The 14,319-nt window shown below is 46.6% G+C and overlaps 1 protein-coding gene across 9 annotated transcripts in view; it reads right to left on the reverse strand.

The window, feature by feature from the left end:
• Positions 1 to 9,908: 9,908 nt before the first annotated feature.
• NLRC5 (NLR family CARD domain containing 5) overlaps positions 9,909 to 14,319 on the reverse strand; it is an 84,486-nt gene continuing 80,075 nt past the window's right edge. For 8 of the 9 annotated variants that reach the window (XM_030581318.1, XM_030581325.1, XM_030581324.1 and 5 more), the window contains 2 exons: positions 13,516 to 13,599; positions 9,909 to 12,121 (listed from right to left, as the gene is read on the reverse strand). In XM_030581318.1, coding sequence (XP_030437178.1) covers positions 12,040 to 12,121; positions 13,516 to 13,599 — 166 coding nt within the window. In that variant the 3' untranslated portion in view covers positions 9,909 to 12,039. The remainder of the gene's footprint in view (positions 12,122 to 13,515; positions 13,600 to 14,319) is intronic. The other variant, XM_030581319.1, reaches the window with a different exon arrangement.

Consider the following 14,319-nt stretch of genomic DNA (forward strand, 5'->3'; position numbering starts at 1 on the left):
AGGCCCCACTCACAGAAGCTGGCAAGAAGAGGGCTGCTAGAAGCAGGTGCATCCACACATAAGTGCTAATAAGAGGAACTTGTGCCAAGATGGCACCAGGACATCCCGGTACGAGGACACTCCACAGAGATAACAGGGAACAGGCAGGTGCATCTTAAAGACAGGGTCAAAAGGACAGCATGATGGGTAGATCTGTTTGAAACAACATGATCAAAGGGGAGAGAGCACCCTAATGAGTCAAGGGGCTGTACCTCAATATGTCAGTGGGGATGAGTAATCTGTCCTGTAACTGTGTAAAAGTAGGTCCCGGAGTGCACATCTTTATCTGGCCCAGTGGGCAGTGGAAAGTCCTGCCACTGACTGAGCCGATCCATTGCCAGGGACACAAATTCGTAGTACGTCTTGTAGAGCCTACAGGAAACTATTACTGTGCTTCGTTTGACAATAAACCTGGCTCGGGTTCCTTCATACCTTACTAGAGTCTGTGGTCTTTGGGGGTTCTCTCAGGGTTTGCTGTGTCAGCGATCTGCACAGAGCCAGGGCAGCACACAGAGGGAACACGCACGCAGCCGACTGTTACCATCATTGAACAAGAGCAGAGCACCACACCGGTAGCTACTGACAACACCAATCATTACCTGTTATCTGTCCCTCTGTCTTCTGCATTCCTGGCAGCCTGTCTAACGAAACACCGTGGGATGTCATTTGCAATAAATAAAAAAAAAAGTAATCTACAACGTCTTACTGCAGGAAATGGAGAAAGCAACTAGAGGAGAGGCTGCTACTCTCGATTTGATTCTGACAAACAGCGAGGAGCTGGCTGAGAACGGGAATGCCGAAGGCAGCTTGGGTAAAAGTGATCACGAAACGATAGAACTCATGATACTGAAGAACAGGAGGAGGGAAAACATCAGAATAAAGACATCAAGCTTCAAGAAGGCAGAGTTTAGCCAAGTCAGCGAATTGGTAGGTAAAATCCCATGGGAAGCAAGTGTTAGGGGGAAAAAAGAGTTCAAGAGAGTTGGTGGATTTTTCAAGAGCTGTTATTAAAGATACAAGAGCAAACTATTCCAATGCACAGGAAAGTATGGCAAGAGACCGCTCTGGCTTAGTCAGGAGATCTTCAAGGACCTGAAACTCAAAAAAAGAGTCATACAAAAAAAAAATCAGATTATGAAGGATGAATATAAAAAGAAACCCCAAGCATGTAGGGACAAATTTAGAAAGGCCGAGGCAAAACACGAGATTCAATTAGCTAGGGGTATAAATGGGCAATGTCCACCTTGATTAAATTGGCCTCATTAGCACTGACTAGCCACTTGGTAAGGCAACTCCCATCTTTTCATGTGCTATAATATATATGCTGCTTACTGTATTTTCCACACCATGCATCTGATGAAGTGGGTTTTAGCCCACAAAAGCTTATTCCCGAATAAATGTCTTAATCTCTAAGGTGCCACAGGGAATCTTTGTTGTTTTTCCTGATACAGACTAACACAGCTACCACTCTGAAACCTTAGACAAGTTAGATGTCTTCAAGTTGGCAGGGCCTGAAGAAATACATCCTAAATACTTCAGGAATTAGCTGAAGAGATCTCTGAGCCATTAGCGATTATCTTTGAGAACTCGTGGCGAACAGGAGAGTTTCCAGGGGACTGGAAAAGTGAAAATATAGTACCTAGCCATAAAAAGGGGAATAAGGACAACCCAGGGAATTATAGACCAGACATTTTAATTTCAGTACCCAGAAAGACAATGGAGCAAATAAACAATCAATTTGCAAGCACCTAGAAGAAATGAACGTGATAAGTAATGGTCAACATGGGTGTGTCAAGAACAAATCACGTCAAACCAATCTAATATCCTTCTTTGATAGGGTAACAAGCCTTGTGGATGGAGGAAAGCAATAGATGTGATATATCTCGACTTTAGTAAGGTTTTTGGTAATGTCTCACATGATCTTTTAATAAACAAACAAGAGAAATATAGCCTAGATGAACTTACTATATGGTGGGTGTATAGCTGTTTGGAAAAGCATACTCAAAGTAGGTATCAACGGTGCACAGTCAAGCTAGAAGGACGTATCAAGTGGAGTCCTGCAGGGATCAGTTCTGGTTCTGTTCAATATCTTCATAAATGATTTGGATTACGGCATAGATACAAGAGAAATCATCTACTCTATTCAGCACTGATAAGGCCTCACCTGGAGCATTGTGTCCAGTTCTGGGCACCACACTTTGGGAAAGATGTGGACAAATGCGAGAAAGTCCAGAGAAAAGCAACAAAAATGAGTAACATTTTAGAAAATATAACCTACGAGGAATGATTGAAAAAATAGGTTTGTTTAGTCTAGAGAAAAGAAGACTGAGGGGAGACAAGGTAAGTGTTTAAGTATGTGTAAGCAGGGTCTGAATGAACTATCCCCTGACAGCTAGTTCAGGAGGGGGAAAGACTTCAAGAGCAAACTGTATTTACATGAACACAGCTGCTCTGCGTAGGTGTCTAGCAGACAGGAGTTGTGTAGCCCCAAGTGACCAGCTTTGGCTGGTATCGGGCTACAAATCACGTTAGTATTGAATGCAGGGGCAGTGAAATTTTATCATCTTCATTATATGACTAAAGGAGAGCACAACTGTGCTGAGCTTTGAGGGGTCACCCTCAACTGAAAGGAACTTACCAAGCCAGGGGCTCGAATGCCAGACTTCTGTAAAAGTAAAAGGAGTAGGGGACAGGTGTCCCAGCCAGGTTGTGTGGCCTCTCCCCAGAAGTCTCTGGTCTGGTTTAACCTGTTCCTCCCCACTGTTAAAAGAAAAAGCTAAATAGATTTCATTAGGAGCCTTTGGTTATTTTAAATGTTCAGTCAGAGCTGAAATCAGTTGTGGTGGGACTGTGTTTCTGCCCAGCCTGCAGACAGCTGAAAATTACTAAGAGACTGATGTGCAGAGGTCACAGCGGAGAGGCAGGTGGCAGCAGAAGGTGACTGACAGTCGACTAGCGAATGAGTGGCTGGCGAGGCGGTGAGCAGAACGAGCAGCTGGGGAGGCAGTGAGGAGCAGCGGCTGGCAGGGCAGCCAGGCAAAGAAAATGCTCAGATGGTGGCGCAAGCCAGGTGCCTTCTTCCCTGGTGGGAGGTGAACTCACATGGATGCGCCTCTGAACCCTGGGTCCTCTCTGACCAAGGACAACCACTGTGAGTGGGGTGTGCTGAGGGAGCAACGGGGCACAGAAAAGGAACTTTTGGTTGTAGGACTCAAGAACATGAGGCGAAAGGCTCTGCCCCATGCACTCTGGGGTGGGCGTCCTGCTGAAAGTTTTATGATTATGAATCCTGCTTGTGGCATTTTCCCTAATTAATGTTGGGGGCTTCCGTCCATTCATTAAAAGTTTCTTTTCTACACTCAGACTCTGTGCTTGTGAGTGGGGAAGTAGTGCCTCTCAGAGGCGCCCGGGGTGGGGTGTAAATTTCCCAGGTTCCTGGGTGGGGGCTTGAGCCAGTTTTATGTTGTATCAATGGAAAGGCACCCCTAGATATTAAACCCGGCCCTGGTTGCTGCCGGCTTCACCTGGCAGAAGGGTCACATACGTAAAAGGTGGTTGTAAATTGGAGGGTGGCAAACTGTTCTCCTTAACCTTCGAGGATTGGTTAAGATGTAATGAGTTTAAATTGCAGTAAGGGCAGTTTAGGTTGCACATTAGGAAAAGGTTCCTGTCAGGGTGGTTAAGCACTGGAATAAATTGCCTAGGGAGGTTGTGGAAACTCCTTCACTGGGGATTTTTAAGAGCAGGTTGGACAAACACCTGTCAGGGATGGTCTAGATAATACTTAGTCCAGTCTCAGTGCAGGGCAAGGGACTAGATGACCTATAAAAGTCACCTCCAGTCCTACATTTCTGCAGTCTCTGGGAGGCATCTCAACAATGAGTTTCTATCCTCAGTTAATCAGTAAGTTACCAGGCTGAGTTGTACACAGAGAACAGAAGAGACTGCTCACAAGATTACGGGGAAGTCAAGGATATTTTGGATATTTCTGAACCAGCAGTTGAGTCCTACTGGGGGCATTATTTCATCCTCCCCATTATTATTAGGTGCTTTCACTCTCCAGGTACAAGTAGATACACTACAGGGAACAAACAGAAGTTGAAATCCTGGCTCTGTTGCAGTTGGTGACAAAGCTCCCATTGGCACAGGGCTGGGGATGGTAGGAGACAAAAGGGACAGCAAGGAGAGGAGGGTGGAGGAAACACTAGAAGTGAAAGGGGTGTGTTATTATTGTATGTGATACAGCTGAACTTGGAGATCTTAGCAAATGGCCAGGGCCCTGCAGTTCCAGGTGCTGTAAAATGGACAGTTCCCATCCCAAAGCATTTACAGTTTTAATGATGGGATTTAGTGACTTGCCCATGGTCACTCAGCAAGTCTGTGGCGGTGCTGAGAAGTGAGCCCAGGTTTCCTGCATCCCAGTCTAGTGTTTTAACCACAAAACCGTCCTGTCTAAACTCCTGGTGGCACACCCTGTTAAGACACCAGTGAGAGTAACGAGGTTGTGACCAGCGGAGGGCTGCAATCCCCTGAGAAGATTCTTCGCACGTGGCGAGGGATAAGGGGGACAGATGTGACAGAGGCAGAAAGCGATTGCTTCTTAAACCACCGTATCCGCAGATGCTAATCTTGTCTGAGTGAGTAGCCTAGCAGGGATGAGTAAACCCCCAGCATTAACTGAACTACTAATGTCAACATCATGGGCAGCAAAATGTAGGTTAGTTTGTGTCATGTCCTTAAAGTGATTTAAACACAATGTGGGCACATGTGAAAGGTCTGGTATTCTAGTAACATGCAATACGAAATGGGAAAATAGCTACTCTTCCTAAGAGCATGTGTAACAGGTTACCTGGAACCCCCATCATCAGAAGTTATTTAGAACAGATTGGACAAATACCCATCAGCGATCGTCTAGGTGTACTTGGCCCTGCCTCAGCATGGGGAGGGATGGATTAGATGACCTCTGTAGGTCCCTTCCGCCCTTGAGCCTTCCACCCCGTTGGCAGGCGTTGATCCCGCTGATAATGGATCAGTGCATTGGTGAACTGAAATTTTTCAAACGTACCCTGACTGTTGAGGACTCTGATTAATGACATACCCCTCGAAGCGCCAGGAGACACTGCACAGAACCAACACGGCAATCTCCAGGTATGTCTACACTGCAGTTAGATACCCGGGGCTGGCCCGTGCCAGCGGACCCAGGCTTGCGAGGCTTGGACAAAGGGTCTGAAGCTCTCCATCCTTGCAGGGTCCTAGAACCTGGGCCACAGCTCAAACGGCTCCACCCCAATTGAACAGCCCCTTAACCCGAGCCCAAGTTAGCTGGCAAAGGCCAGCCCGGGATTTAATTGCGATGTGGACACACCCTCGTATCTCAAAGCTCCTGCTGCCTCTGCTAAAGCCAGCACTGTATCTTCCATTAGCCTGATATTCTTGCAGCTGCCGAACAGAACAGTGCCATGGGCTGGGATTGTCAAAGGAGCTGGCAAGTTGGTGGGAGCCTGTCACTAAGCAGCCTCTGCCTAGAGCACCCCCCCTGTGGCAAACTGCTGTATGCCCGTCTCCATTTCCCCTACACTCATCCCTGCAGAGACATAGTCATACAGAAAGTCTCTCTGACTCACTCTCTAAAAAAACAACGGTATTTCTGCACTCAGCATCGCAACTCCTGATTTAGAAGCCTAAATCCCATTTTCAAGAGGATTTAGGCACTTAAGAGCAGTATGTGAGTCCTGAAAAAAGTGCTCAAGATGCACATCCACAGATCTCTCTCATCAGGGATAGTACCAGAACCTCCCGTGGGCTGCCTGTAGCGGCAATCCAGGACACTCTGGCACAATTCGAGCTCTGTTTGGGCACCAAAATCTCACCACCAGGATCCTAGATACCTAAATCCCTCTCGCAAGTGAGACTTAGGCTCCTAAATCAGCTAAGCATTGCACTGCTGAGAGCAGCAATACCTAAACACCTTTAAAATGCCAGGCCTCAGTGTCTAGTTCCAAGACCCAGCACTGGGCATGGTTTATTCCAGTCCCCGTACAGTAATCCACAGAACCGCAGGAGCCAACCACTCTCCTCACATCCCACAAGGTTACAGCAGAGCAGCTTTTCAATCCCATTGAAAAGTCATTGTTCCCAGGGCCATCGCCTGAGAGTCTTAGCCCCCTGTTTGTCTCTTAGCCCCTGTCCCAAGGCCCCACTCTCCAGGCCTGTGATTTCCAAGAGCTTCTGTCTCACAAGTTTTCCCCAGTAGTCTCAAGTCAGGTCTCCCAGGGCCACAAAAAGGGTCCCCACAGCATTCCACTCTCCAGTCTTCCTCATCCATGTGTCCTAGCCCCATTTAGGGAACCTCCCTGTAGGACCAACCCCTTATTCCTGGGCTCCCCCCACTGGCCTCAGGCCATCTGTCAGAGGGCTCCCTGCAGCATTCCACTCACCAGGTTTCCTCCCCTGCAAGTCCTACCTCCCTTCCTGGCATCCACCTCTTGCTTCTGGACCTGGCTTGCTCCAGCCAAGCTAGTTCTTGTCCTTTGCCCAGAGGCTTCTGCCCAAGCTCTCCTGTAACTCAACAGGGTTCCCCAACTCTGGCCAGTCCTTGGAGCTCATCACCAGCAGCTCCCACTTACTGCTTTCCTTCAGCTCTCACATACCTCATTCCCCCCCAAGCAACTCTGGCCTGCTCCTGCTGCCGCTCCTCAACTGGCCCTGCCTCCCCTCTTCTATGGCTCAGGTATCTCCTCTTAGCCCAGGTGGGAGGCAGCTTATGGGTCACAGGTGCACTGGCCTCTTCCCACTTAGAGAGCCAATCACCCCGTGACACACCCCATTCGAACATCCCAGCTGTGTTCCCTATGTCCCTCCAGCTCCTGGTGCAGTGCTGCTTCCCAGGGAGCTGAAACCTTCTATTTCCCATAGCAAATGTTTTCCCCTTTCCTGCGTATTCAGGTCACAAAGGTCAGTAGCAAAAGTCCTGACACCCATGTACTAGTCTTGTCCTGATTCTTGTCCCAGAGATCCCTGTGACTGTCCTTATGTTAATCACATGAAAGAGGTTAGCTAGTCATGGCTCTGTGTATTTCAGAACTAAGGAATTTCCCGCAGACGCCGGTCCTTGCCACAGGGCTACGTTCCACAATCTCAGCTTCTGGGTTTTTATTCTTAAATGTTCTAATCTCATGAAAAAAAAACCACCTCCCACTGTGAGCCAAGGTCTGTGCTCTCTTCTTGAGAGGCAGATTTCCCGAAACAATAGCTCTGAGATGAGTGTACTGCCCACCTCCATCTCAGCGGGGTGAAAACACTGAAAACGAACGGTGCCCATCTAAATGGTCAACCCCGTGAACTATTTCACTGCTGAACATTTGAGCAGACGCATACAGCTACTGTGCAATCCCAAACCACTTCCCATGTCTCCCCGAGTGCCACACCCCTAAACTGCCTGCACGCCAGCTTTCCCCTGAAGACTTCTATGAAGTGGCTACATATTGTCAGATGGATGACACAGTCTGGCATATCACAGGCCATTACATCTCACCCACAGTGCTGGAGGCATCCTGTGATGGCAGGGAATTGATTCAGTGAGACGTGCTCAAATGATCCTTGCAGATGAGAGACTCCCTGTGCTACAGAGCAAGGCAACCACCCCCTCACTCACCCCCAGGTCTCCTGCCAAGCAGACCTCTGGGAAAGTTCCTTCCCGACCCCAGATCTGGTGATCAGGATGATGCTGAGCATGTAAGACTTCCCAGCCAGGCATCTAAGGGCTTATCTACATGACCCTGCAATTTGAACTATGAAATCAAAGGTGCATCATTGGCACTAACACAGTCCTGTTTCAAACAGGACATTTAGCTCACACCTGCAGTGTCTACATGGGGCAGTTACAGTCCAGCACTTTAGTGAGCACTGCAATTCACCTCCTCCCGTAGTCCAGGGCCCAAACAGACAAGCCCTAAGAGAGTATTCTCTGTACCCGTCTCCAGCTAGGGCTAAGCTCTGCTGCTTCAAAGCCACGCAAACTAACAAACAAAACAAAAACCCAACCTCCCTCCCACCTCCCAAAAAAGAAGAACATATCTGACCAACTGTGCATTGGGAGGAAAAACCCTTCCTGACCCCTGCACCTAACTGGCTGAAGCCTTGAAGCATGAGATTTGATTACAGCCATTGTTTTAATGCAGAGCTGCAAGAGTTATAAGCATATTGAGGGCAATGCAAGCAATCCTGTCCTCCCATGAGGACATGAAGGGAATGAATAGAGGGAACTCATGGATTCACAGATTCCAAGGCCAAAAAGGACCCTCACAACCGTCCAACCCCTCCCCCCGCCCCAATGCATAAGTTGTAGAACATCTCCCAGAAGCTGGATTAAAGCATATCTTTTAGAAAGATACCCAATCTCATTTTAAATATGCCGAGCAATGGTGAGTCCATCGCTCCCCTGGGAAGCTGTTCTAATGTTTAATCATCCTCAGTGCTAGGAAACTCTCCATTCTTTCAAGGCTGAAATTGTTGAACGGCAGCTTCCAGCAATTGACTCTTGTTATGTAAAACTGGAAGAAAAAAACGAAACGCAAAACCTCAACACCAGAGATCATCTTCACACGTAAATTCCTATTTACATGGGGAGCAGCACAAAATAAATGGAACTTAACAAAAAATAAGCGGGAGCTGATTGGATTTTTTTTTTTCATATTTAATTCAATACAAACCTGAATTTTAAAAATTCAGATGAAGCTGCCATGGAATTTCAAGAGCTCCACAGACGGGAGAAGTCCTGAGCAGTAATTTGGTCCAGTTCACTGCAGAGTCCACATGCCTTGACTTTACACTGGTGAGGTCAGAATGTGTGTGTTCAAACTACAGTGCCTGGCCCTATTTATATTCTAGAATAGTAACAGGTTTCCCCCCATCTCTTAGGTTATACTGACACCTCATGGTTTGGAAGGGATGGGGTTTGGTTTCAGGTCTGTCTTTGCTTTTGTGTATACATGATGTTTTTTCTTTCGCTGCCAGAATGAGCTTTTGTATGAAGGACAGTGCTGCGCATGTGTTTGGTCTTGAATTCTGAAAAGGATGCCGTAACAAGTATGCAGTGTCGTTGTAGCTGTGTCGGTCCCAGGATATTAGCGAGACACGGTGGGTTTATTGGACTCTCTTGGCGAGAGAGACAAGCTTTCGAGCTGACACAGAGCTCTTCTTCAGGCTAGTTAAGTCTCACAATTAGATTTAAGAGAGGGAAGCGGGATAATCCCTAATACGAACAGATTTTTTCCCCACAAACTCTTTGTTTTAATTTTTTAAACATTGGCAGTGTTGCCAACTCTCACAATTTTAACCTGAGTCTCACACTATTTGGTGTGGTTCCCAACTCACAGAATTATGTGAATATTTGACAATCTCAGCTTTTGTGTAAAAAAAAATAGTACTTTTCTATCTTTCACTGTTGGGGAAAAAAGACTGAAACTGTGACCTGGTGCTCCCTAAAAGTTAAAAAGCAGATGGTAAATAAAAACCTCAAAATTATTTAAAAAAATACCTCGGGATTTTTGAGCCAATCTCTTGATGTTTGTGGATCTGACTCATGACTTATACGGAAATATCGTATTTGCTTAACTAGTTTGTAAGTTCTCTGGGGCAGAGACTGTTTTCAGCGTGTTTTCAGGGACTGCTCACCACACACCGTGTTTGTACAGAACTAGCCTAGCACAATGGGACCCCATTCTCGGTTTCTCCCTCGGCACTATCATCATAAACATGATGATAACATTTGCCTTCCCAATGTTTTGACCCCTATGCAGCTGTTGTGCATTAATGCCTAAGCACCAGAAAGTGAAACTGACTAGAAACAGAACATGAAAGTCAAACAGTTTCAGAATCCCAGGCACTCTTATTTATTCAATAATCACACATATGCACTCATTAAAATGCATACAAATATATACGACGGTGAATGTTTCCAACCAATGAAAGAGGAAAATGAACTGGAGTAGGATCTCACCATGTCCAAATGGAGAAGTTACAGTGTTATCAATACAATCATAAAACAGGCAAAGAAATCTGTTTTTCACAAGTGCTACAATTTGTTTTTAGAATTTTTGTTTTACTGAGTGAGTGATAAAAGCACAGAACTTCTGCAATAGCTGTGTTTGACGGTGACAAAACTATGACCACAATTCAGTGCACAACACGGCCAATGCTGGAAGAAACCCACTTGACTTTTAGGTTCCCAGCCTGAGCGTCATAGATTCTCAGGCCAGAAGGGACCATTAGAATCAGCTCATCTGAACGCCTACACTTCTGAGAGGAGACCATGAAGGCAGAGAACAAGAATGTGTCCCACACATGTTCTCAGAAACCTGCTAAGGGAAGAACTCAAACTCACAGATGCTTCTGGGTTTCAGTAGCCACAGCAAGTCCCCGGAGCCAGCCAGCTGCAGTTTGCTAGGCTGGCAGTTAGAAAAATCCTATTTTCACTTGTAAACTAAGTAAATGACAACTGTAAACATGGAAAGGAAATACAACCCAGAGCCACCAAAGCACGGGCTTAACTTTGATCACATGCTCAAGTCACACAGGCTCAAGTGCCTTACTGAATTTGGACCTAAATATGGAAGCTCACTGGTGACTTTGGGCTCCCCTGCTCCATCCCCTTTCAAAGTATAACCATTCTGTAACCAAATGAGTTGTATAAATCAAAACCAAATATGTACCTTGGGAAACTTAACACTGATCTTTCAATAAAAACAATCACACTTCATGGAATAGTGGGAACCAGCAGTACATGTGCTCTTCACTTAGCAGCACTCGTTCTTGTTGAAAAATACTACTTTTAAATACCCCAGACTGCAGCTCCCAATCCAAACCACTGCTGTAAACAAGTCGATAAATAAACCCATTCCAGAGATTAAATATTTACAGTACCAAACGTACAAGTCACCCACATTGCAATGAATGGGTATAAATACGGTGCTCAGCATGGCTCCTATCCTGCAACTGGATATGCCTGGGCAGACCCTTTGACTACATGCTCATGCAGATCAGATTGCAGGATTGGGCCCCTGTAGCAATTGCAGCATTTCATCAAAAACCACGCACACACCCCTTCACCTCAAACAGGTTAGTGCAATTTCAAATATAGGGCCCCATTTAGCATTCCAAGCCCAGTGAAACAGTTAAAGCAATATGAAAATAGGGAATCTCTTTCTCCTGCCCCGACCCTGAAATACCTCTCATGCAGAATTTATAATTTTGTTCTATGTCATTTTGCAGCCTCCAGACTCTGCTCATTATGAAACGGCTATTTTCTCATTGAAACTTGATTTTTACGCGATCCAGATGTGAAGATTGATCTCTGTTTGTTGACAATAAGCTGACGTTCACATAGTAGTGTGCAGAATCAAAACAAAATGCCAAGCAGTCATCGGTTTGTTGTGAACATTTTGCCCAGCCTTAGAAATGATACTGATCTGAGGGAAACATACACCACATTCAAACACCACATTGGAGAGTATTTGCAATAGGGTGTTAGGTCCTAGCTCCCCACACCGAGATGCAGAGTTCTTCTGACTCACCCTGGTCTGAGATGTTATGGTCCTGTGTAACAATACAGAGCTATTCTTCTGACTCACCCTGACTGCCAGATCCAGTGGATCTTACTGGCTTCAACCCAGGAGTCTAAAAGATTAAATCTCTCTTTGAGGTAGAAGGGAACTAAGGCCAGGAACAGAGAGGTCTTGCAGCGAGCAACCTCAGAATAACCAAACTCAGGAGGAAGCTTAGTTTGAGGTTTATATAATAGTCAGAGTTAAAGATAAAGAAAACCTCTGTGTTCTAAGAGCAGGGCTAGAATGCCACATGCTTACAATATTTATTTTTAGAATTCTGCTTTCTCTATTTCTCAAGGCTCCTTTCCAGTGCAATTCACCAGGATAGCAGTAGTGTTACCTGGCTTACCTAGCCTACCAAATCAGCTCTTATTCATTGAATGTTCTTCCTTTATTAAAAGAATGAGAAGTGCAATCTTGCATCTTGCTTCGTAAGACTTTCTTCAATGTTCTTGGGTACTGGATTGTTCCAAAGCCTAAAACGACATTGCATGGGTTATTAGTAGTCAAGAAATATCCCCAGATACCCTTCCTCTTTCCTCCTGGGGTGCAGTTCATAACTGTCTGCTCCTAATCCACAGGGGCAGATTGGCGAGGGAGGCCTGCACCATTGACATGCAGGCCCAGTGGTGAGAGGGGCTTGGGTGTAGCACTGCTTCAGAGGCAGAGCTGCAGGTGGCGTTGGGCAGCACAGTGGCGTGCTACCTGCCAGCTGTGGGGGGATGAGTTGTCTATCTTAGGGGAGAGATTCCGGATTCAAAAGACGAGGGTTTGTTGTGGTATCAGAAATGGGAGGAAGAGCTGACCTAATAAACCCACAGAAAAATATTCCAAAACGTAACGAGAGGGAGAAAGCTGGGATGCGGTCATTCCTAGGTGTAGCAGGGAACAGCAAGTTATGCAGGAGTGCCAAGAATGATACAGCAGCAAAAGAGACCAATGCCGTTTGGACCAGCTTGTGCAAAGACATCACCTCACAAGACAGGGAGGCGGAGTGTCTCTATCTAGCTCTGCTGTGACTGCACTTGGAATACCATGCTCCATCTTGGAGGCCCCGTTACCATGTGGATATTGTCAAATTGGAGGGAGTTCCAAGAACAGCAACAAGAATGACCACAGGGCTGGAGGGACTAGGGAAGTGGTTAAAGGGAGTTCAATACGTATAGCTTGGCTAAGCAATGACTCACACTGGGGAAAACAAAGGAGTCTCCAAGCACGGGAAGGATGTAGTCACCAAGAGGGAAGGTTGTTTGGGGGAGAACACAAGGGAGTACAACCAGGTGTAACAAAATGCAGAAAAATGGAAGGGAAAATGCAACACCAGGATATGCTTCCTGACAGTGAGATGTAGGAAGCTGTATAATAGCCTCCCCAGGGGAGTGGTGGGAGTCCCATGGAAAACCTGAGCAATAGCAAATGCACAGTAAGGAGCAATCTCACACTAGGTAAAAGGATGGGCTAAATGGGACCTAGGCGGTGGTGTTATAGCTATCTCGGTCCGAGGATATTAGAGATAAGGTGGGTGAGGTAATGTCTTTTACTGAATCGACTTCTGTTGGTGAGAGAGACAAGCTTCCGAGCCACACAGAGCTCTTCAGGTCTGGCCCAGCAGAAGTTGTTGCAATAAAAGTTATTACCTCACCCACCATGTCTCTCTAGCTGGGAACTACCAAGTCTTTCCATCACTTATTGCTATGACTGTTTCTGAGAAGGGCGAGCTACTCTGCGGGGAAGAGTCGGTCTGGGAAGCCCACAATGTTTTTAGGTCTGGGCCCAATTTAGTGTCCTAATCCACCCCAGCAGGGTGCCATCACCCTTACAGAAGTGCTACTGCCCTCAGCCCCTGGTGCCACCGGAGCCGTGTGCTCACCGTATGACTTGGATTCCACAACACTTGACGAGTTCCTCCGCTAGCTTTCTGGCACCCCGGGCTGCAATGCGGTTATTGTCCAGACTTTCAGAAAGGAAAAGAGAATGTGCAAATGATTTTCAGTAGGAAAAGACTGGCTAAGCTTCTGCTATGTACTGCAGGCCGCAATGCCCCACAACACAGGTCAGGTTCAGAAGTTCTCCTTCCTCCTTTCCCTGTTTGCAAAAGCAAAGTGCACCGCGGCTGTTCACCATGGCCTGAGATTTGCTAACATGGATCCCTGCATTTATGCAGAACCTCAGGGGATCCCACTTGAGGATCAGTGCCAAGGACTGTCAGGAATGGACCCCCTTGTTGCAAACATGGCATTCTTGCTAGTGCCTATGGGCTTGTCTTCACTGCAGCAGTTGGCTCAAGGAACATACACTCCATTTTGAAGTGTGGCCACTCTCACTGGAGTTACTGGACTTAAACTAGTCTAACTTGAGTGATAGCATCCATGTATCAAAACACTGGGAGTTACATAGAGCGACTGGATTAGCAGCACCCCGTGAGTGGATTAGCTGCCGATAGCTGGCGTGGTGGCATCCCCACTGCATCGCTAGCTTAAAGCGCCACTTGACTTGAGCTAGAGAATTTTGTGTGTGGATGGGAGTTGAGTTAGGGGGTAACACTCAAGCTCTAATTCCAGTTAACTGTGCTGTGAAGACAACCCCTGAGTCATAGCCAGGGAAATTGAGCATGTAACAGCCTGAGGCTATGGTTACACTTGCAGAAGGAGATCGCTGCCCTTGCAGACCGCAG

Source organism: Gopherus evgoodei, chromosome 12, assembly GCF_007399415.2.
Source record: "Gopherus evgoodei ecotype Sinaloan lineage chromosome 12, rGopEvg1_v1.p, whole genome shotgun sequence".
NCBI classification, from domain to species: Eukaryota; Metazoa; Chordata; order Testudines; family Testudinidae; genus Gopherus; species Gopherus evgoodei.